This window comes from Setaria viridis, chromosome 5 (assembly GCF_005286985.2).
Source record: "Setaria viridis chromosome 5, Setaria_viridis_v4.0, whole genome shotgun sequence".
Lineage (NCBI taxonomy): Eukaryota > Viridiplantae > Streptophyta > Magnoliopsida > Poales > Poaceae > Setaria > Setaria viridis.
In genome coordinates, this window is record NC_048267.2 from 42,299,701 (window position 1) to 42,323,807 (window position 24,107).

Consider the following 24,107-nt stretch of genomic DNA (forward strand, 5'->3'; position numbering starts at 1 on the left):
GCTGTTGGAGCTTGGAACCCGGAAGCTAACCGAGGAAACGGTGCTTCGTAGCGGGTTTTTGTTGACGCGGAGTGATGGTTAGCCTGGGAGGGCTTGATCCGGCCGATAATACATGCCACACATACGGATGCAGTATTCCAATAATTTTCTGAAATATTTTTTTTATTCTTTAAGAAAGCTATATCTCACCACGATTCCTAGTCTAGTTATGCAATCCGCATGGATTCCCGGGGCCGTGCGCAGCCGCCGCCCATTGGCCAACCCTTCAAGCCCGGCCGTTTCTGATCCCGGCCTCTTCGTCGCTTGATCTCCCTCCGGTCGCCCTGATCGCGGCGCCGGCACCGTGTCAGGGGCGCGGCATTGGGAAGAGCCGGTGTTACTAGCCGCCGGTTGCTGGGCGGCCGCCCCACGTTGCCTATAGAGACTGTCCAATGGGCATGGATACGCTCGTCGCGGCGGCGCTCGAGGAGGTGTGCGCCCGCCTCTCGCGCGGCCTCCCAGTAACCGCCCTCTGGACGGCGATCTCCGGCGCGTCCGCAGCGGCCGGCCTCCCTCTCGACGCGGCCGTCAAGCGCGTCCTCTTGGCCCGCCTCACCGCGCTCCCCGTCATCAACCTCGTGGAGGGCGGCCGGGAGGGAGCGCCCTTCCACCCGGCGGAGGAGGACTTGGTGGAGGAGGCCGAGCGGCGTGGCGCGCGGCTGGTCGCGAGCGCTGCTCTCAGGGACAACTTCCTCGGGATTTATGACGACCAGAAGATGAGTGACGACCAGAAGACGACGCTAGAACGTATCGGGGCAAGCAGGTGCGTGCGCTCTCTGGTGTAGCATAGCTTCCCACCGCCCTCTTCGTTTTATTAGTATGGTCGGGTTCTTATGAACTTGTGAATTCTGTGGAATTTGGAGATATTGCATTTTGAATCAGCTAATTACATGTCACATCGAATTTATATGGCTGCAACCGCAAATTAATCAAACATACAACTGGAACTTGGCAAAGCATGCTGAGCTCCTTGAATGCCCTGCAAGTCCACCATACTCATACATAAGCACGGTAGTGAGCCAAATGTGCCTCTCAGGAAGATATGCCAAGTTCTCCCAAAGGTCAATTAAGAACACCCATGCTGTTGCAACTGGCCTTAGTGAATCAAGGTCCATGATACAGCCGCTCTTGACTGACCACAGTTTCCAGGGAAGCGGTCTGCTCCCGGGATGCAGAGTCACAGTCAGCCAGTGTTTGCAGCCCACACCATCCAATCTCCTCCTCAAGGCATTGCAGGGTACTAGTATATCCTGAATCAAAGAATACACACTGGTGATATTGCATATCCTTGGTCTGGATTTTAGAAATTTCATTGCATGTGCTCTTCTAGTTCTTCCAAGAGGATTAAATGTTGCAACAGCACTCCATCGCACATGGAGATGCATGACAACACAAAACATATGCGACAACCTGCTAGCTCATTGTTGCCAAGATGAAAAATGAACTTGATGTTTCAGGCAAGCATTGGCTCACTTACACAGGTTTATGAAATCATATTTTTTAATTTTAACCATACAGGCCTATGGGAATATGGCATGCTAAAGTGTGGACGTATTTACACCCTGCATTTAACATTAGCATACATTCCAGTTTTCTGCAAATTAGCATAATCAACTTTTTTTGAAGGGAATACTCCCTCCGCTCTTTAGGCTTGTGCTAAGCTACTTTTTTTATAACTTTGACCAATAATATTTTATAAAAATAAATTACTTCATATAGAAAGAGTTACATATTATGATGGTTCCATGATGAATCTAGTAACATCATTTTTTCGTTGTCGATCTTTATGATTTTTTTTCTATTGAAAATCTAAAATGCTTATATTGTGGACGAAAGGTTGTTATCCTTCTTGCATTGTTGGCCATATATACTTTATTCCAAAATTTGTACGTGCATTGGCAAAGAAATATAATGCATTTGATAATAATGTGTGAAATATCTTACATTTTCTATTTTTCCTAGGACTTTTGGCGTCATACAAAGAAGTATAAGCATAAAAGGAAATGACATCCATTATGTTGTAAAGACCCTTCAGTTGCAGGGGCTAATTGTTGGAAAAAAAGCAATTGTAAAGTCTAATGATCAAGCTGTGAGGGAAGATGCTTCACGGAATAATCATGTCATCAGCACCAACTCATTATATCTCTCAAGATATGCCAAAGACTTGAACGTGAACTCATATCAAAGAATTGAGATTACAGAGCCCAAACTTGGGAGCGATGAAGAAACTAACATAGGTGCTTTACAAGAAGATGATACTCTTAGTGTAGAGTACAAGAACGGTGTAACTTTTCGTGATTATCTTCCAGAAATGAAAGCCATATGTGACAAACTTGAAGAAGCTAGTGGAAAGGTCAACTGTTCTCTTCCTTTTGTTTGCATGCTACTTTTTATTTTTCATTTTACTAACTTTGTGCAACTATTTCCTCACTATATAGGCTCTTGCCGTGTCAGATCTAAAAAAGGATCTCAGTTACAGGATGGCATGTGGGCACAGAGCATGGAGAAATGTAGGTTTGGAATCACTTGGTGCATATGGATATTTTCTTTTATTTTCTGGTTCTGTCCTTATGGAGTGCTACTGAGACACCTTTTCCTTAGGTACTGCATAGGCTTTTAGATGCACAACTTGTTGAAGAAATTGATGCCAAAGTTGACGATGAGGTGACTTTTACCTTGCCTCTCTGTTCTCTAAACATTTACATCTACTATTTTATGCCCTTTCCTAACTTATTTTGGGCCTAGTTCTTCTGGTTCTTGATTCTTGTTAAGGATGGGAAATTCAAGAAATTGATTTAATATCTTTAAAAACACTCAGACTTAAAAAATCTGGCCTTCATAGTGCTTGTTGCTGTACCAGCATGATTATATACCCTGGTTCAGATTCTGATGAAACTTTTTTTCCCCACCAACAAAGCTACGCCCACAGTTCTTTGTTCCACTATACTAATCTAAAACAGAGTGCATAAGGTGACAGACCTGAGACACCAGAATCCAGATAAAACAGTCCAATCTGAACACAGGAAAGGCCGTGAGGGGCGAAATGCTATGCGCTGGGCAGAGGCTCAGCCCATAACACCAGATTAGATATCTCCATGAGGTAGAAAACTATAAAAAAAACTTGACCGGCGGGGGAAAGACCGCCCCCACGGCATTGCACTAAGAAGAAATCTCTGCCAATTTGGCCGAGGAAACTCCCGAACCCTAGCTTCACCTTATAGGGCCGCACCGTAACCTGGGCCGACAACGACCAACTGGGTTGGCGACCACTGCAACTACCCGTAGTAGGAGGGCCCAAACCAACCATAGGTGCCACAGAGCGGCGCCCTGCCACTATTTTTTGGTTGCCAACGTGGTTTTTTTTTTTGCTGCCACCAGGATTTTGAACCCTGGTTGGTGTCTCCCTCAACTAGGGAGCTTACCACTAACTACAAGAGTGTTGGCGAGGTAGAAAACTATGATGTTGGTGCAATCCTAGGTGTGTCAGTTATCAAAGTCAAGTCTGTAAGTGCTAGACAGAGTTGTCGGTTCATTTAGCTGAGTCCTAGTTTGTCACGTGTCCGAGTCTTGTGCTTGTTTTCAGGTCTGCTAGGCAGTCAATGTGCACGAGTTTGTGCCCGGTCTTTAGGGCCACTAGGCCCATGTCTTACTGTCTTTTAGGCCTCATCGGTTGTAATCTCTACTATAAAAGCATAGAGTCCAGAAAATACTGCAAGCATTCACAGCACAAATCTTGAGTCTTCTTCAGTTCAAACCTATGTTCTTGAGCATTGTGAGTTTAGTAGAGGGAGTAGAGGCCGAATCTCACATATGGAATTGGCAACTAAACTCATATTGAAGGAAAAACAACAAAAACCATGGGTAGCCTGCCCACTAGTTATCTCTGATCGTAGCAGTTCCATTCAATAATACAGTCTATTTGGCAATTGCAACAACTTGTGCAATAATTTCTTTCAGAACTGCAATGGAAAGCGATAATACAATCTCTTAGGCATATAGTAACAGTGTAACACAGTTAATTCACTCTACAGTGCTCCATCATTCTGCAATCATTTACGTACTTGCATACTTCGCGCAACCTTCAAGCTATATAAATCTATTCCTCTTACCAGGTTGTCCACTGCTTACATCTTCTAAAGAGATTTAATCCACATGAGTTTAAGGCAAAAAGTGCAACCTCAAACTACAAACATGGCAAGAAAGGCCTGGCAACTGATCAAGTTATAGAGCTTCCATTAGAGAACTGCATATACGATTTGATCAATGCTCAAGGGCCCAAAGGTGTAACCCTTGTTGAGGTACCTCTCTGCACCTTCCTGCAAGGCAACTTTGTTGTGCAATATTCTTTTTTAATGATATATGCAAAATTTTTCCATAGCATCAAGAGTGCCCTCATATTTCTTGTTTGAGCAACTTAGCTTAATTTTATCGATAAATATCTTCACCTAACTTCCTCGTAGCTGTTTGCTACCAGATAGAAAATATTTCACTTGGTTTAAATTTATTTGTTTTCGCAGTTAGTTATTTAACCTAGCAAACTGGAGGATAGGAATAATTTTAGTCCTCTTTCTTTTTGTTTAAGCTGCAATGGCTTTAGCAAATTTATTCATTAGAGTTTTATTGACTGCTCAACTTAAATGAGATAAGATATAAACTTATTGCCACTGCATTATCCTTCTTGATTGTACTCCCAAAATGAAAATAGTACAAAAGTCCCTGCTTATCACATGCTGCATATTAGTTTTCTTCATTTGTTGAAATCAATAAGTCATGTTCTCAACTTCTAATCAGCTTGGCAAACGTCTTGGAGGCAAGTACAACAATCCAAAAGAGCTCCATAAACGAGTGTTGCCTATGTGTGAAAGATTCAATTTGACTTCGGTCAGGGAAGTCGTAGGCAAAACAAAACAGTACAGAGTTTGGACTTCAAAAAACTTTTCATTGTGCAAAGCTGCTCTGCAAAATTGTGATGCGCTAGATGATCATGACAATTGTTCTGATTTGTGGCCTTCCTTTCAATCTAAAGAATCGAATTCCCTTAGCCCACAGGGTGATTCATTTGTTAATAATAAATGCTTGTTTGAAGAAGATTGTCATGATAAACCAGTTGTACATCATCTCCTGAGTAAGCATCAAGCTTGTGTCGGAATTTCTCAACTAGTTGAACAAGGTACATCAATTGAAATTCCTGTGAGTTCCTATTTTTTCTCTAAAAATTGTGCTCATTGTCTCTTTGGGAATTGCCCTGCTACTGTTGCTTGTGGTAATTGTGCTGCCTGAAACTTTGACTTAATTTGGCCTTGACTTTTGAGCACGTATAGATCCAAATGCTTCACGTAATTTCACCTAGGTAAATATGCAATTTTCACACACGAGTGAGGTAGTATGATCTATTTTCAAACCGTGCACATTCTGTTGAGGGGTCCAAGGTCACATGAAATCTAAAAACAAATTTTGACAGGTTCAGGGGTTTGTATGCCTGAATGTTATGTTTCTTCCAATTATTAGAGTTCAATAGTTTGAACATGATGTGGCTTGATTTTGTTAATTACTTTTGTTTTATCTGCGAGCTTTATTATCTATATGTGGTCCCTTCATTGGTTTCTGTAATACGTGTTTTGACTGGGCAAGGTCTACAAATTGAACTTTAACAGTTAATTTTTATGATCTCTTTGATAATTGGAAGCTCATGTGAAAGAAAGTAATTTCAAATGTGAATCTATGGGACTATTATGACTCACTGCAACTAAACCTACCTTTTCTTTTTATTCATTGTTTTATTGAAATAAAACTATATGCCTTACTGAAATCAACAACAAGAGTAATATTTATGGACTGTAGTGCCAGGGACAGAGTACTGCTTTGCTCAGTTGAAGTGATCCTATTTTTTTTCCTTCTAGATAAAGTTGCCTTTAAGAGGAAGAGGTGTTGCTGGCCTGCTTCATCTTCTGATGATCAAACACAGAAAAGGATTCTTCACATATTAAAGGTTGCTTGCTGAGTATCTGTCAATCATTTTTTTTTTGCATGAACTACCAAAACATCTGTACGTACTCCCTTGCATGTTTGGCTGCATCTTTTATGACACCTTTTCGTGTCCCTTTACAGAAAAAGAATTTTGTATTGATGGTGGAGTTACGTAAATGGTTAAAGAGACTTGAAAAGGAAAATGGAAAAATAATGGACAGGAAGACATTGATTCGCACTTTGAATAAGCTTCAGCAAGAGGGTAGCTGTAAGTGTACCAAAGTTAATGTCCCTGTGGTTACAAACTACGCTGGCAGTCGTTATGTTGATGTAATACTGAATGCTTCAGTTAAGGTCATGTCACCAGAACTCATGGACCAAATTAGGAGCAGGTTAAGAAATTTTGATTCTGAAAGTCATTCAGGTGCAGCAGCTAAATTGAGGCAAAAACAAGAAATTGCTACCATACATGGATTGAGGGTTCAACGCAGAGTCAACGTTAAAAAAACATCAATAACAGAAGCTATTCATGCCAACGGATTCATAGGTGCAAAGATGATCCGGGCAAAGTTGTTACATAAGTTTCTGTGGGTATATGGGCCCCTTTGGTTGGGCTTTCCAACCTGCTTTTGCTTTTGCAAAAGCCAAAAGCCAACCAAAGGGCCCAAAAGCTCCAAGTGCTTTTGCCCAAAAGCTACTTTTTCTCTAGTACAAAATCAAAAGCACCTTCCCCCCTACTTTCAAGTGCTTTTGGGGTAAAAAATTACCCACCTGCCACTGGTTATGATGTACCCTTTCATCTATTTTTTCTCTCCCGCACGCACAGAACGCATCTCGCCTCTCGCCTCCCCTGGCCGCCGGGCTTCTTCTCCTTGCCGCCGGCCGGCTGTGCGCCTCCCCTTGCCGCCGGCGGGCCTCGCGCCGCCGCCCCTGGCCGCCGGCGGGCCTCGTGCCGCCGCCCCTGGCCGGCGGGCCTCGCGCGGCCGCCCCCATCGCCCGACGGCTCGCGCCGCCGCCCCATCGCCCCCGACGACCGCCGCCTCCCTGGAGCGCCGCCGCCGGCCCCACCGCCCGCCGCCGGCCCTTGAACGCCCGCCCGCCGCCGCCCCTTGAACTCCCGCCGCCGGCGCCCTTCAACGCCCGCCGGCCGTCCGCCGCCCCCTTCACCGCCCGCCGCCGCCGCCCCTTCACCGCCCGCCGGCCGCCGACCCTTGGCCGCCCGCCGCCGCCGCCCTTCACCGCCCGCCGGCCGTCCGCCGCCCCCTTCACCGCCCGCCGCCGCCGCCCTTCAGTGGCCCCCGGCCGTCCGCCGCCCCCTTGGGAGGGCGCCCCATCGCCGGCGCCCCCCAACGCCGGTTGCTGTCCTGCTCCTGGTCATTCACCAGGAGCATATAAGGTATGTTTTTTTTTAATTTGTAACACTTTTTTTTTATAATACTGGTATGCTTATAGATGAATTCATAGTTACTGATAGATGTAAAAAAAAATGTTATAATACTGGTATGCATATAAGGTATGAACTTTTCAGTAACTATGAATTCAATTACTTATACTAATTCAATTATAAAAGCACCATAATTATTTATACTAATTCAATTATTTTATGTTGTCAGGTACAATTACAACACAAAATCAAATAGGAAGCTACCTGCGAAAAGGAATTTCTTGAGGTATGAACAATCAATTGTACTGGTATGAGATAAATCACTTTTGTACTATCAGTATGGTTAAATGCAAAATGATAATTCAAAACTATGTAATGGATGAACGTTTGTACTTTGACATCTATGCTTATTTATTTCCCATTAGTTTAATAGTTGGATAGTTGCATTCATAGTTATGACTTAGCTTAGTTCTTATGAGTTTTCTTTGATTGGTTGAAGAATGGGTGATAAGGCGGATTGGGGTGATACTTTTTTAAGGCATTTGATTGATGCTTGCAAAGAAGAGATTGAAGCAGGGAATAGGCCGATGGGAATTTTCACTACTACCGGTTGGAAGAACGTTGTTACCAAGTTTGCAGAAAAATCCGGTGATACGAGAACAAAAAAACAATTGAAGAACAAGTTAGATATTCTGAAAAAGGAGTATGTCACGTTTATGGAGTTCAAGAATTGTGCAACTGGTCTTGGATGGGATGAGGCAAAACAAACTATTGACTGCTCAGATGAATGGTGGGACGAACACCTTGCTGTAAGAACTATGTTTCTTCATAATTATATTCTTTCCATTCTTTCTTATGGTGTCCAATGCTTATTTTTTTTTCTAATTGTAGAAATGCAACAATCGTGAGAAAGGAATCAAATGCCACCATATAAAGTTTCGAAAACAAGGACCCAAGTTCCTCGATGACCTGCATATCTTGTTTGGCAAGGCACATGTAACTGGGTCTTCTGCATCCTGTCCTGGAGATATATCATCCGATGAGGCAAGTGATGATAATGTGGATGAGGTAGTGAAACCTACGCAGAAGGATATGACAGTGAACCTAGGAAAAAGGAAACGCAAGGGTACCTCTACTGGTGTTGAAGAGAAAGATGAGAAGAGCCCATTCTTTCGTTTGTACAAGTCCACTTGTTTGAAGATAGAAAATGCTGCAGAGAGGATCTCCACAAGTGTTGAAGCATCATCAGCTCCTCCAACTAACCAAGTTCCTACCATTACAGAGACTATGAAGATGGTGAAAGAATGTGGGGTGCAAGAAGGAACTGCTCTAATGCACACAGCCGCTTCTTTAATTGTGAAACCTGAATTTAGGGAGCTCTTTAGCGCCCTAGAAACAACTAAAGGCAGACTGGATTTGATTGAGAGGGAGCTAGAAAAGGAGATGATGAAGCGCCACTGATTTGTATTGCCTGTTTGTCAAATTATTTATTGTCATATGTGACAACAATTTCCCTATGTTGAACCATAATTTGTTACCCTATATTGAAACATTATTTATCTATTAGTGTGTTATGTTGAGCTTTTTCATTTAGTATTGTCAAAGATATTTGTTGTATTTAAATATTAATGTACTAATGTCTCATGTAGATGGATGATACATTGGGAGATGTGGCTAAAGGAGGGCAAAAAGGACTACTACTGCTAGCTGATCTTGCACAGCATGCTGGTGTTATTGGAGAAATGGGCAACTTGTATACTGAGCGGTATTTGCACAAAGATGGATACAGGGAAATGTCAGAAACTGGAATTCAATGGGTGATGAGGTGTATGTCACGACCGAGATATTTTTATAAGATGTTTCGGATGAGCACCGAGATTTTCGATAAACTTCATAATTTGCTAGTCTCTACTTACGGATTGACCTCAACCAACAATGTTTCGTCTATTGAGTCATTGGCAATGTTCTTGTGGATCGTCGGAGGACCACAATCTTTTTCACAAGCTGAAAATCGTTTCACACGGTCACTTTGGACAGTTCACATGAAGTTTCACGAAGTCTTGAAATATTTGCGCAAGTTAGCTAAGGATAATATTAAGCCGAGGGATCCTACTTTTTCTACGGAGCATGAAAGGGTGAGAGAGGACCGTTTTTGGCCATACTTTAAAGGCGCAATTGGAGCAATAGATGGTTCACATGTCAAAGTGGTAGTACCAGTGGACGAAGTGGTTAACCACACATGCCGTCATGGATATACATCTCAAAATGTGCTTGCTATTTGTGACTTTGATATGAGGTTCACCTTTGCGGTTGCCGGGTGGCCGGGTTCTGCACATGACACACGTATCCTCAATCATGCATTGGCAAATTTTCCTTCATTTCCCCTGCCTCCTAAAGGTATACATGATTCTTTCAACAAATTACCTGAATTTGTATTAAAATGTACCTTACTAACTTGATTTTGTAGGAAAGTATTATCTCGTGGACTCAGGTTACCCAAACCGAATTGGGTATCTTGCGCCTTTCAAAGGAAGCACATACCATATACCAGAATTTCAGCATCGTTCGGGGCCTTCTCAAGGAAAGTACGAGATGTTCAATTTTTTGCATTCATCTCTTCGTAATGTCATTGAAAGGTCTTTTGGAGTCTTAAAGCAGAAGTGGCGTATTTTGAAGGACATGCCAAGTTTCTCACCTCGTACTCAGAAACATATTATTATGGCTTGTCTTGCATTGCATAATTTTATTCGTGATAGCAATTTGTCTGATAAGGAGTTCAAGAGATGTGATGATGATGAGGATTACTTGGTACAACATACATGTGGTATGAGACAAACACAAGGAGATGATAGTGACGATGTGGACAATGAGGATACCATGAATACCATTCGCACTAGGATAGCTGATGCTTTGGTTAGTGCGAGAGGAGGAGAGTAATGTTGAGGGTTGGCATCCTTGTATAGAACTTTTTGATCGATATAGTTCTATTTATGTGGACCAATTACTTTAATGGATGAAAAACATTTAAAATTTATTTTTTGTTTCTTCCTAAAATAGTGGTTTACATTTGAATTAGTGAACGCATTATTTTGTTACGAGCAATTTGCATATAAACACACTCACATACCTTTAGGGGCATTACAGGTATTTCTTACACAGCCTACAGTTTCACAGCTCCTCTAACCAAACGGTCTTCTGCTTTTCCCACAGCTGCTTTCTCACAGCTGCTTTTCCACAGCCCACAGCTCACAGCAGCTTTTCCAAAAGCCACAGCCCAACCAAACACACCCTTATGTTAGTTGTTTGCCAAATTGGTGTAGCCTATTTGATTGTGCCAAAGAAGGGCAGCATGATCAATCATGCCAGTTGTTTTCGATCGCAGCAGCAATAAAAAAAATGCCTCTTCAACTCTTTCTACAAGTTGTTGGATCAGCAAAGATTGACAGCATGGTAACAAAGTTCTCTCTTGGAAAAACACTTTCAGAGATCCCTACCAACGTATACAATCAGCTCATGGATACTCATGCCAAGGGCCGACTATCACGCTTAATAAATATTTTAGATAAGCTCAAGGTAATGTTCTGTGTCTTTGATGTTTGCAGTTAATATTGTAATAATCCCAATCTTTAGATGTGTTCTTAAAACTAAGAAGATTACAAAATTGGATTTTTTTAGGTTGATCTCTGCTTACTGCTTTTTTTGTTATATTAACTCTCCTGTTCATGTTTAAACTTACATGACCATTTTTGGGTTACCTTTGCTAGTTGATCAGACTTGTAAACAGACATGTAGAGGATTCTGATGTGCAATCAGATGCGCTGCCTACACATTCGCTGGAGCTCCGACCTTACATTGAAGAACCTTCACCAAGAATTGTTCCATCATCGCACGCCAATGTAAACCATCGTCCAAAAATGCGGCATGATTTTCAGCTTTCAAAGCAGGAGTGTGTTGATGCTTACTGGGAAACATTAAAGTACTGTTACTTGTCAGCAGGCTTGGCTGAGCCAAGTGCCTTCCCTGGCTGTTGTGTACCTGAGGTTTGTCATCAGTGCTACACATCGTTGCACTATCTTTATCTTTACCTTACTAAAGATCTTTTCTGGCTGCACATTTATAGACATGTTTTGCTGTTTGCAATATCACATGCAAAAATTGCATCCTTTAACGAGTTATTTGAAGGTGATTGTTTTTTTAATTTCAGATTAATAGTTTACTTCATTGGCATCCACTTGATGCATGGGCATGATGCTCATTACCTAATAATAATGATATCATACAATTGTTCATATGTCCACAATTTTTTTTAACATATTCGTTGTTATACCTTCAGCAAACATGTGTATGTTCTCAAATTTGGACCTCTGTATGCATGTTATCATTGGATAAATTCCAGAGTGATTTTTACACGAACCTTTGTTTCATTCTCCACCCTGTATTTCATAAATTATATGCTTTGTCTTGTCTGGTTGTTGTATAATGTTCTGTCTATATCTGTTCTGCTAAAATGTGCGTGTTGTATTTGAATTAGTGCTGGCCTGCATACATATCATTTAATAATTTCATGGCGTTCGACTATCATCCGTGTATTGATGTATGACTTCAATGTCATATGAGGCTGCTGTTGCAACTGACTGTTTCACTATTATTCGTGATTGTTTGCTGCAGTACTGCTTCCCCCAATGGGCTATTGAAACCCCAGTTGGGTAGTTCCATGCATCTTGATAAACACTATTTCTTTTTAACTATATATGTTTTCAGCCGCAAGCATGTTACGAGTTGTTGAAGATTTTCCGTTCCTAGGATCAACAATTATACCTAGTGTAAAAAAATATTGGCTGGCATTGGCTATTTTGCTAGCTTATTGAGATGTCAGGCCTCAGTTGTGAACTTGTGATTTTCATTTGTACAATATTATATGATACTGTCCATGCAGGTTTCTCATCCACGTTCGTGGAGTTCGCTAAGAATAATGACTACTAAACAACGTCTGGAATTACAACGTTTTATGAATGAAAGTGAGATGGGGGAACTTTCTTATAAAGTTTGCCATATAATTGCAAAGGAATTGAATCTCTCTGTGCAACAGGTATGTGTTTGAAATTCCTCGGTTTCCATTTTGAGATTCGTAAGGGGTACTTTTTTTCTTACCATTTTATTCATCTTTTGTTCTAATGTTTTGACTAGACCTATTAGATAACCAAATAACTAAATCACATGCAAAGTATATTAAAAAATGCATAAACGCAAATCCACTACCAGATCCATAGAACTTCAACCCAAGATGGGAATGCTCAATGTTTCAGCAGTTAACCTTAAGTATGTTCCTATTTGTATTGTCTATGTCCCAAGTCAAGAATCTTTATTGTTGAAAGTGATCATAAAGCTTACTCTGCTCTGTTTTTTTAATGGCGGTGGCCGTCTGTACAAAGAGAGATGATATTTTGAGTTTGAATTGATGAGTAGTGATTTAGAGGTTTAACTGGTAGGGATAGAAATGCTAATGCCATTGTTGATCCGGTGAACAATATAATATTCATTGTTGATATTACAGTGGAGCACTGATAGCTGTCACCTGCGGAGAGCCTATAAATGCCAAGTGTGTTTCATGGACATGTAATAGAAATTGCCTAGATCGAGCATGGTGGAAGTAGGGCGGATCATTTCATTTTGGAGGCCCGTGGCACGGCAAAAAATGGGCCACTACATTTGAATGAAGTTATTACTTTTTATTTCAATTCCAAATGCAGTGTTTAATACATTACAAGAACTACTGTCATCAAATATTAATGGTTTGGGAGGAACACCAAGGCTGTGATACCATTTAGGCCAATCTTATATTCCTCCCAATTGGGGATAAATGTACATGTACAATATGCAAGAAACCCCTACAACTAAAGGGAAAATCCACACATAGCAATACTATTCTTACTAGCCTTCTTGTTTTTCCACATTGTATAAGAGGTTTCATATGGGCTTAGAGCCTTCATGATGAATACAAGTTCTCTTTATAACATTTATTATACTTTTCTGATTAATAATTTTATTACTATCCTGATTGTTTTGACATCCCAATTACAATTTTATGGCTGATTTGTTTTTAATCTTTTTTTTCTGAGCAGTATTTTTAATTGTGTACTATCACTATGGTTCCTGTCCAATATCACTGACTCGATGGATTGGTTTCTGCTTATTAAGGTACTCTGTGCTTCCTCCAAGAATAGACAGATTTCTGGTACACAGAATCATCGAAAATTTAGTTCAAAATCAAGCTCTCAGAAAAGGAAATGGTCTGCTGATGAGATTAGCATGAAGTTTATTAAGCAAAAAGTTGAAGCTCGTGGATCAGCTGAACAGAGCTCAGCCCAGTCTATCCTGGATGAAGAAATAACGGAGAAAATCTCTCCATCATCCACTGATTCACCAGAACAACGTTATATGCTGGTATCCAGAACTGACAGCACTCCAACATGCTACACTGATACTCCCTCGCATACAAATAAAGACAAGGAAATTCCAACTGAGCAGGAACAGCTGGTAACTGATTATCTATTTCTCCTCAGCCAACATATATTTTATTTAATACTGATTTTTTACCTTGGAATAATCAGGTTATGCAATGTGCAACCAGCACAAGCACTGTAGTTCTGAACAGTGGATTCCACAAACATGCGAAATTGTGTAGACATCTCAATTCAATCCATCCAAGTAAAAACATGGCAATTCCCTGCAGATCTCATGAAGATGTCATTAAACTCGACAAAGCTGAGAATACTAAAAGAGGTGTATGCAAATCTTTGGCAATTGCAAATGCATTAGAGCTCCTGAAGGTGTTTTTTCTCACCTCATCATCGCGTTCAGAAGTGCAAGCTGCATTAACAGCAACCTTCAAGCTTTATGCAGAGAGTGAAATTTTTACTGCCCTTACCTTCTTGAGAGAGAAGAACTTCATGGTCAGTATGTGTAACTTATCTACCAATATATCAAATCTCGCATCTTAGACGTTTTGGTCTGTAGCCATTCCCCTTGTTGGGACCCATATTTGAAAACCGGATATATTGAAAATATCATGTCAAATTTAAGGTGTTACCTGCAACATTCATCTTCTTTAGCTGTAAAAGAAGATGGTCATTTTTTCTCAACCTTTTGCAATTAGAACTATTTGTACATATATGTAGCAGTTTCAAAGAACATAATATATATATATGAAATGTAGTCCTATCACAAACCACCATTAGGAAATTGGCTTTATACAGAACCTATATGCACTAATATACAGCTTTCCCGCGGTGGATGTCGATGCTGGGTTCTAATGTTGATGGCTGGAACTATGAGTCAAAGTATAAATGTGATGTAGTTACATACTGCCCCCTGTTTTGCAGGTTACTGGAGATGGAATGAAACCTGTAACCCTTTCTGGAAAATTCTTCTTTGATGCTTCTCATTCCCCCTTCCCATTTGGTTCAGGGAAAAAGGCTTCTGAATTTTCGAAATGGCTTGTAGGGCAGCAAAAGAATATTGTGGACAGTACGCTTTATTTGTATCCAGATCTACAATGTGGGGAAATTGTTCACCTCTTTTCTCTGGTGTTGTCAGGAGAGCTGCTCATTTCACCTTCCTTACCAAATGAAGGAGTTGGTGAGGCTAATGATCCTAACATCTTCAGTCCTTTCATCGAATATACCAGTGAATTGGATGGCCATACTCTCAAACGCAAGTCTGTGGAGTTGGAAAGTAGTAAGAATAAGAAACAAAAACCTTTGCCCAAGATAGATAGTGACTTCTGCTATCGTCGAGAGAAAGGTTTCCCTGGTATCCAAGTGGCTTTGAATCAAGAAAGGATTCAAACAAGCAATCTCTTGCAAGTATTACATCATAAAGAATGCCTCATGTTTACCTTAGCCAGGGAAATGGGCAACAAGGATGTTGATTCCCAGGTAGAAAGCTGTGACATGATATCAGATTTAAACAACTCGAGTTCATGCCGCTGTTTACTGACTGCATCTCATTTGGAGAATTCTTGTAGTGGATGGCCTTGGGATGCTATGAAAACATATGCCAAACAGTTACCATCATTATCTTGTAATGAAAATGAATCATCCTTTCTTTCTTCTGACCTGTTCAGAAATGCATTTTGTATTATTCATCAAACTGGTGAACAAGGAGTTAATTTGAGGGAAATTTCGCAGGCATTGCATCCACTAGGTACTCTTTATTCTCATGAATAAAAATTGGCATATTTTTTCCAGATGTTGCATAAAGCTGTATTCTTCTTGCTAGGATTCATTTTTTTTGGTTTTATCCCTGCAGGCATGCAATCTATCAACTTGGTTGTTGATACGCTTATTAAATTTCAGCTGGTCATTAAGGTAGAGCTGTGAATATGCATGTAGTAGATTGGTGGACCTGTTTGTATTTTTTATTACTGTCTATCGAGTATTTGCTAAAGTTCTGTGAATATTTCTATTGTTTCCTTTTCTTTCATTTCTTATTTTTTTATTTTTTCCTAGAATCTCCATAAATTTCAGCAGACATATCTTGTTACTGACATTCTCTTTCTTTTTATATTTCTCACACTGCAATTATCATCAACATTGTTAAATATGTACTCCCTCCGGTTTGCAGTAGCTTTTTTGTTTTAGAGTTGGGCACAAGAACTAAGAAGGTATATAAAATGATCATCTTACCCTGAATTAATCTTCTCTAAAGTCTGCATGCATGGTGAAACTAGTTATTGATGCAATTAAGACAGAAGAAGTTGGCCAAACTTGCCTAGAAAATTGTACCCCCTCCATCCACAAATATAGTGACTTTTGAGTTTGTCCTAAGTCAAACTATTCTAAGTTTGACCAAAATGTATAGAAAAGACCAATAATATTTATGATATCAAATGACCATTGTTAGATCCATTATGAAATATGCTTACGTATTCGACTTCTTTGATGTGGTAGATGTTAATACCCTTCTCTATAAATCTGGTCAAAATTAGGAAAGTTTGACTTAGGACAAACTCAGAAGTCCTTATATTTGTGGACAGAGGCTAAAACGACAAGTATTTTGAACTGCATGGAGTATATGACACTGAGTAATAATGTACAGTTCCATACAAGATGCTATACTTCATTCTACTTCATGACCACGTCTTTTGTTATCTCTACCTCACTAATTAACATATTGGAGTCTAAATTTGGTCAACGGCTCACAGGTCAATGCATATGATGGTGAGCAGATTGTCGATTCATTACATAAGCCAAAGTATCATACAACCACGCTTGCAGAATACAGTTGTTGCAGCTGTTTGCAAGCTCCGGCGTTTCAAATAGCATCGACCGGCGACGGAAGAAATACACAGAAAGAGAAGCATGTGATGCCTATTAATTTGCAGGGAACTGTAAAAAAGCTTGGTGATGGGCACACTGTGACAGTTACTAATGCTCAAGGGAAGCAAAGCTCTCATTTGCGCAGTCAATGTCCTGGAGATGATGAAAGATCGTCTATTTGGCCCTGGGGTAGTGGTTGCTTTCACGTTTGCGAAAGCCATATTTATCATCCAATATTGCCATGGATAAATGGTGATGGCAGCATGAATAGCACTCTCTATGAAGGTTTAAGTCGTCGAATTATTGGATACGTCATGCAATATCCAGGAATCATGGAGGTGTGTTTATTTTTATTATTTAGACCTTCTTATTTTGTGATGGTAAATCTTCCAAAATTTTATATATGCAATTGGATTTGTGAGTTCTTGGATCAGTTGGGCTATGTTATATAAAGAAAGTATACTTGTTCTTGACATACGAAATAACTAGTCTCATAGGAAGATTTTATTTAGGAGTGTTGCAGTTCTAAACTTATGGCATAAAAATGGGTAATTCACTGATAGATCCAAGATTGTATAGCCCTGATGTACATTAAAATTTCCCCTCGTGCATTTGATGGTTTTAACATGGTCTGTTTTTTTTTTGGAGCTGTTGTGCTTCCACTGTGTTTGTCTCCAGTACATCGGCGTATGCTTCTTTTCTGATTCTCTTGATTTCTTAGTGTTATAGTCATTTTAAGCCCTCATGTGGGTTGTCTTAAATTCATCAGGTGGTTCTTCTGAATGTTATTTACCAAAATATGTTTCCATCTCCTCATGGAGTTACGATTCGACCTATCGTTGTCAATATTGTTACTAAGAGTTTTGATCCTTTGGTCTGTTCCACGTGTATCAGGAGGACGTTATCCATCGGATGGGTGTCCTGAATCCTCAGGTAAGTTGGCTGCAAAATCATATTTGTAATTGTATATTTGATGTTCAAATGTCAGTGGTTTCATCAACATTTATATCTTTGCCCCCCTCCAATCATCGGTTTACCTTCTCCATTTGCAGACATGCAGGACCTTGCTGGGAAAGTTGACAACCGATAGGCACCTCTATGTTCGGGTGTTGGATGAACCAGTGCCTACTGCTCCGACCATGCTGCAGAGTCTCTTGGCACAAGGTCACCATGAAGAGCCCTCCAAGTGCGCCAGGCGGTACTTCGCTAATCCAATGAGTACCTTTATGCTGTAATAGGACAGAAAGGATGGCTTGTTCTATAGTTACAAAGCCTGTGTGATGTGCATTATATTGCCCTAATATTGTTCCACACACGCAAAGAGGCATGCTTACAGGCTAACTACTTGCTACCGGTAGTTTTGGGGCCTTTCCAAAAAAACCATAGGACAAAAAAAAACCCTCCACCAATAGTTCCCAAGACTCGTCAAAGAAGGCTAAAAAAAGACTCCTCAAAGAAAAAAAAAAGTTTGACCACATCAATAATTAGCGGGTCTAGAATGCATTGAGCATGTAATTTGGAAACTGCTGGAGATACGCGAGTTCCATTTTGACGCAGAAATAGCGGGAGTTGAGCACGCGTAAACCTTCTCTATGGCTACGTTGGGATATGGTTTTAGGTTTGTCAAAATATCGAACATGCATTTTGAGAACTGTTGATCCTTTACATCCAAAAAATTGATTTTAGATAGAGAAGCTATTATATTGGAAATTGTTGGAGATGCTCTCAATGTCACGTAGCAACACGGCATTGATGCCACTCTCCCCAGAAATGGAACAAGGCAGCCCTGGAAATGTAGCAATGTGTGGCAATCCGGGCATCAAAACCGTGAGCTCAAAAGGTGCCACATTGCTCTCCAATCATATGTGCCACCACCAGCAAAGATGCGTCCATCCAATCCAAATGAGCGGCTAGTCAGGCGCGAGACGCCTTGCCGGGCAGAGCAGCACGGAAAGAACCGGCAAGCGCACCGTGAGCCCGAAAGCTTGCGGTCATGCTAGCCCCATCAAACGAGACGACGAGCGGCTCCGGCCGCTGGTTTGTTGGCCGGCGGCGCATGAGGTTCAGAGAAGTTTAGACTCGTTCCAAGAGTTCGTTTCACGCGCCTTGTCATTTGTGAATTGTGAGATGGTGAGCCAGTAGCAAGCCGATCAGGTCCATCTGATGAAGTTGCCACGAGAACTTGTGAATTTTAACCCGGAGCCAGCCAGGCTAGTGATCCTGATCAAATGCACTACTAGCAATCCGGACCGTGTTGCACTACTAGAAGTTGTCATGTTGCAGACAGAGCCAATGCAAGAAAGCTCCGACTCCGCCTGGAGATCCAACCAGAAACAGGCCCTGGCTCGGCTCACCTGTCACGTCCGCGGGCCACGGGCCCGTGTCACTGTGTGTGCGCGGCGGCAGCGCCACTCCCGTGTGCACCTTTCCAACCTCGCTCGCTGCCCCACACGCCCAGCCGCCACACCTTCCTGCTTGTCAGTCCAAGGACGACCGCCTCCTGGGCTGGGATGATGACGATTCTCCGGTCGCTTTGAGGTTGTGGGATTGTCCTTAACAATAATGCAGAAGTAGTAATAGGCAAAGCCGCAAAGGCATCGGGCAGCAGCAAATCCTTCTCTTTCACTGGGTTCAGCCACACAATTCAAGGTGTTCAGCATTCAGTCCGCGAGGTCAAGGGAAGAAAATAGCGTTGATCGTAGCCTACCCATACAGGCTAGGTCCATTCAAATTATGCAAGAAGAAATTTGTCCTGCACTCATGCAGGCCGTTCAAACACCCGCACGATCACAGGGGCGCTGCGTCTCAAAATGTATGTACATGTACTCTCTCTCTAACTTTAAATGAAAGTTTTTGTTCTTTACAAGCAAAAAGAAGAAGGCTCAAAGGCAATGCTCTGTGCGTACCGGTTGCTTGTCGCGTTAAGCTTGGCATCTGATGCTGCTGCAGCAGCAGCAGAAAAGGAAGATATTTTTGAGCACTGATGTTGTGATCGAGGGTGACCACTGACCAGTGGGGTTCCTCACTGTCGAATCACGATTTTGCTTGTGCACGGACTTTGTCTTTGTGGTCCGGTCCAACCGTCCAAGTTAGGTGCGACTGCGATCACGGGTTGGGTTTGCCTGCTAGTGCAGTTCCGTACGAGAAATTCTTGTACAGCTTATATCTTGCTTGGCATCATCACATCACGACGTTTGGTTTGGCCTCCGACTGTGTTTGCTTAATTGCTCGCTGCATTCTTCTACGAGACAACAAGGAGAAATTATTGCCGAGCTGCTGGAGAAAACTGACGATCCTTTCTTCTCATCACTCACATACAAGCCGCACCCCATGAACGCCGCGCCGTCTTGGCATCCTGGATCAGGCTCAGCGTTCAGGTCCATGTCCATGTCCATGTCACGATACCATCAGCCGCAGGGGAAGAACGTCACGTCGTTAATTGCACGGTGGGGCGTCGCATGCACTGTGCGACGCTGGTCCTAGCTAGATAGAGAGGATCGCGCGGATAATAAAGTTATATCCTTGAAATATTTCCGGACAATGATTGGATGCCCCGTTGATGCGACGGCGGGCGGAGTGGGACGCGCGCGTCCTAGGCAGCCGGTCCCGGCCACGATCCGTGCTCGCCGTCGGCGGCGCCGCGCACGGGCACACGGCCGGCGCAGTGGATCGAAACATTGTCCCTTGGCAAAAATTACGCGCACGCACTTGGAACCATGAAAAGCATGAAGTGTATTGTATAGCCGGAAGCTCTATACTCTATACTCTATAGTAGCTAGCATGTGTCGTCGAGTCAACTTAATCTGCTGGATAGCATTGCCACACGTGACGTGCCACCGATAAATGCATCAGCTAGCTAGGGATGCAGAGAGACTTGTCGTACTCTACGATAGAGAGCCGTACAGTACACATCGTGGGCACATGTGCAAGTACGTGTAGCTCTGGCGCACGTAGTGTAGTATTAGACAAGTACGTATGCTGGCATACTGCTACTCGCTAGCAGTAGCTCGCAGAGAAGTGCGTATACAGGTATAGTACGGCGTCATTCATTAAGACTCTACCATCTACGAACGTTAACAGAAGTATATCTCCGAGGAGTAGCATACAGCGCAGCCGGCACCTTCATTCCTACCCTATACGCACGCGTCGTCATGGTTCAGGACTTCAGGTTCGCCCGTCCCGATTCACGGCGGCCGGCGCTGACGAGGCGGGAGTAACTGAAAACGCCAAGCCAGCCCATCCACCGCGCGCAATGGCAATGTGTGAACCGACCGATGGATCGCGAGCCGCGACCGAACGCTCGATCGATCCATCCATGATCCATCGATGGCGTTGGCATGGCACCAGCCTGACTCATTTGACCGCATCCTTTCACCTGTTTCCTGCCGGTGCTTTCAGACGCCGGCCATTTCCTCTGCTCGCATCGCCCTACCTGCATTGGTGCAAGCAACGTGCTAGTGCGCTACTGTTCTCAGTAGCTGCGCGGTCGCGCAAGTTCCTACGCGCACGCGTGCGTGCCTGCCCATCTCCAGCGCGCTGCCACTGGCAGTCGCGCCGCACGCACGTATGGCACTGTGCCCATTACTTTTCCTGGATCACGCACTGCTTTATCCTTTTGATTAATTACTCAACGTATACATTCTGTACGCGTGTGCTCTAGAACTGGCACGGTCCTGCACTAGAGTCTCCTGATCAGTCCAGCGACGTATAGGATGACAATGTTTATGAATACATGCATGTATTCTTTTATTCAAAAAAAATACATGTATGTATTGTATACCAAGGAGAGTATGTAACTTCGAGCTGCCAACTTTTGATTGACATACGACATGCATGTGTGCCATCACCATACTATGCCCTACTCCAGTGTCCAGTCCATTTCGATCACGATCACGTACTGTTCATATTGTTAACCAACTGGCAGGTACGGCGCGGACCAGAGAGAATAATCACGTCATCCCGCGAAAGAAATGAGAAATATCTGCTCGAAACAAAAGGCAATTCCGATCCTTTTCATCAAGGGCATAAAGTTTTTCTTCCGAAAGATATGCTCAACTGAACGACGACGCGACCTTTCCTCCTTTCCAGAGAAAAATGCACGCACGGAGGAGGCAGGGCGGCCAAGAGCCAACCCGAAAGGTTATCTGGGCCTGCAACAAGCTGTGCTTTCGCATCGCATGTGGAGGATAAGACGTCGAATCATCGGGCTGGCAACATGGCACCAATACATGCGTGATATATTCTGATATATCCGTCCATCGATTAGCCATTCGTTGTCCCTGGTTTTGCTGCATGTAGCCAACGCAGAGCGCCATCAGATGGACATGGACATGGACCTCTTGGCGAGGACCACACGCAAATGCAAGGCACGGCGCCCGTCAGTTATCAGCTTAGCCTTTTTTCTGGATTCGTGATCGTTGGGCTGATCCAGCTTGATGATTGATGAGCCATACGCATTTCCGGAACCAAATGATCGCGCGTAACGGCTTTGGTCGAGGACTGAAAATGATCCATCCTGTCGATCAGTGCCATGGAACTGGTCAGTGATTGTTGAAATACAAGTGAATTGTTCACATTTACCATATCATCTAGGACTGACTCTTGATACAGCTAGATACTACATGCAACTAGGTATAGTATTAGGGCTACTTCTATTTCGAGGTCTGTCGAAGTCTCCACACGAGACGGAGAGTTATGAACTCTCCATCTTTCCTCGTCATCTTAGCCTTTTTCTGTGTACCTACCTGTGCTATGCTTACAACTAACTCGTCACTTATTAGCCACTAATCCTGTTCGTGGGCAAGCTAAGGAACCAGATGAATGAATTTGATCAGTCATCGCAGAATTCATTTCGAGATCATTGCATCGCTTGCGACTTGCCTGTCATCCGTAATCGTCACGCATGATGCACCTATGCGCGCACGGCTCGAACCAATCCGGTTGCACAGTTGCAGCTTTGGACGAACTCCGCCGCGGTGCATTGTACTACTACGTGATGATAACCACCACCGCTCATACAGCCTGAGCGTAGCGCCAAAAAGAAATCAGGAAAAGGAGAGCAACGAACTGATGGATGGCTACTGGTTAAAGATACTACATCCTACTATAATAGATTTTCTTTTGTGTTATCAAAAAAAAGTACGATTGCTATTATCGTTTTAAGCAAGCATACAGGGTGTTCGTGTGACCGGTCTGAGCTGTGTTTGGTGATGTGCGTACAGAGTTGTCTCCGGGTCTAGTCCTGGGGCGGAGACGCGCGCGTGTAGGAGCAGGCACGGCCGCGACAGGGGCGCAGGGCAGAGCACACCGCCTTGCGCCTTGCCTGTGCATAGGTCCTGTGGGCAAACGGGCTCAGACGCGCCACAATGTCCGGCCACTTCTGCCAAAGGCGAGAGCGAGAGGGAAAAAAAATTCTCTGCGACGGTGTCGCACCGCGCCCTGATGTGACACCGCCCAGGATGTTGACGCGTGTCCCGTTGCATTGCGTTGCAGGGGAGCAGCGCTGACAGGGTGAGGCTAGCTGAGGGTCATATGGGACGCGCCCCTGCGTTATTGCCGGGCCCCGGATCGGACACGCCAGGTTTGGATACCCGTAGCGTGCGGGGCACATCTTGCTGGGACGACGACGGGTCAGGCCGTCATGGGGAGGACACGGCCCCGGCCGGCCGGCCGGCCGCAGGCCGCAGGCCGCAGGCCGCAGCGCTGCGGCGTACCCCGCGACCCGCCAGGAAAAGGCGCGACGGAAGCGGATGGGACGGCCGTGAATTGCGCCCGCGGGGACTCATCTCCCCGTCGTCTTCTCGCGCGGCGCGGATCGCTGTGTCCAGCGTGTTGCCTCCGTCCACGGCTCCACGCCTGACGCCTCCGTCCGTGGCGACGCCGCCGGACGCTAGCGGGCGCGTAACACCAGCAGTCACGTGACGGCGCGATGATGAGGACCCTCCTCCCGTGAACCGTACGTGCTCCAGAGGATCGGTGGTGGTTCTGTACAAAACCATGCGTTTCCGTGGTCAGTTGGCCACGGGGGGCCGTGTGAACTACTTATCCCGTGACCTGATGAGGCCGTCCGGCTAGGCACCACACATCAGCTCTGCAGCCGCACACGGTGCGGCCGGGCACGGGAGGATCATCCACACAAGATTACGCGCGCTCAGCCGCTCACACGAATTTTGCTGCTTCCGCTCCGAGGATTTTGGGCTTTTGGCCGTTGGTGCTACAGAATCGTAGTACTTACGCCTGTTCTTGTGTTAGGAAGTTCAGGGCTTCCGTTTGCGTGCCAAGCCAGCAAGATGGAACGAATATATGCAGAAACACGTACACGCCATTTCCGTCTCGACAGTAGAATAACGTAAGGGACAGTTGTACGTCCAACATTTTTACCACACAGCCACCGACAG

General features: G+C 43.6%; 2 protein-coding genes across 2 annotated transcripts; both read left to right on the forward strand.

The window, feature by feature from the left end:
• Positions 1-78: 78 nt before the first annotated feature.
• Positions 79-17,945, forward strand: LOC117857148 (uncharacterized). Its single transcript, XM_072294037.1, has 18 exons — positions 79-802; positions 2,002-2,392; positions 2,478-2,549; positions 2,641-2,703; positions 4,152-4,337; positions 4,831-5,209; positions 5,940-6,028; positions 6,148-6,599; positions 10,681-10,963; positions 11,155-11,430; positions 12,327-12,479; positions 13,589-14,026; positions 14,059-14,343; positions 14,773-15,595; positions 15,701-15,759; positions 16,596-17,048; positions 17,605-17,643; positions 17,763-17,945. The coding sequence occupies exons 1-18, from the start codon at positions 432-434 to the stop codon at positions 17,943-17,945; spliced, it is 4,995 nt and encodes a 1,664-aa protein (XP_072150138.1). The 5' UTR covers positions 79-431.
• LOC117857147 (uncharacterized) lies at positions 7,850-8,924 on the forward strand. The gene is made up of 2 exons (XM_034739655.2): positions 7,850-8,199; positions 8,282-8,924. The coding sequence occupies exons 1-2, from the start codon at positions 7,891-7,893 to the stop codon at positions 8,849-8,851; spliced, it is 879 nt and encodes a 292-aa protein (XP_034595546.1). The 5' UTR covers positions 7,850-7,890; the 3' UTR covers positions 8,852-8,924.
• Positions 17,946-24,107: the final 6,162 nt, after the last annotated feature.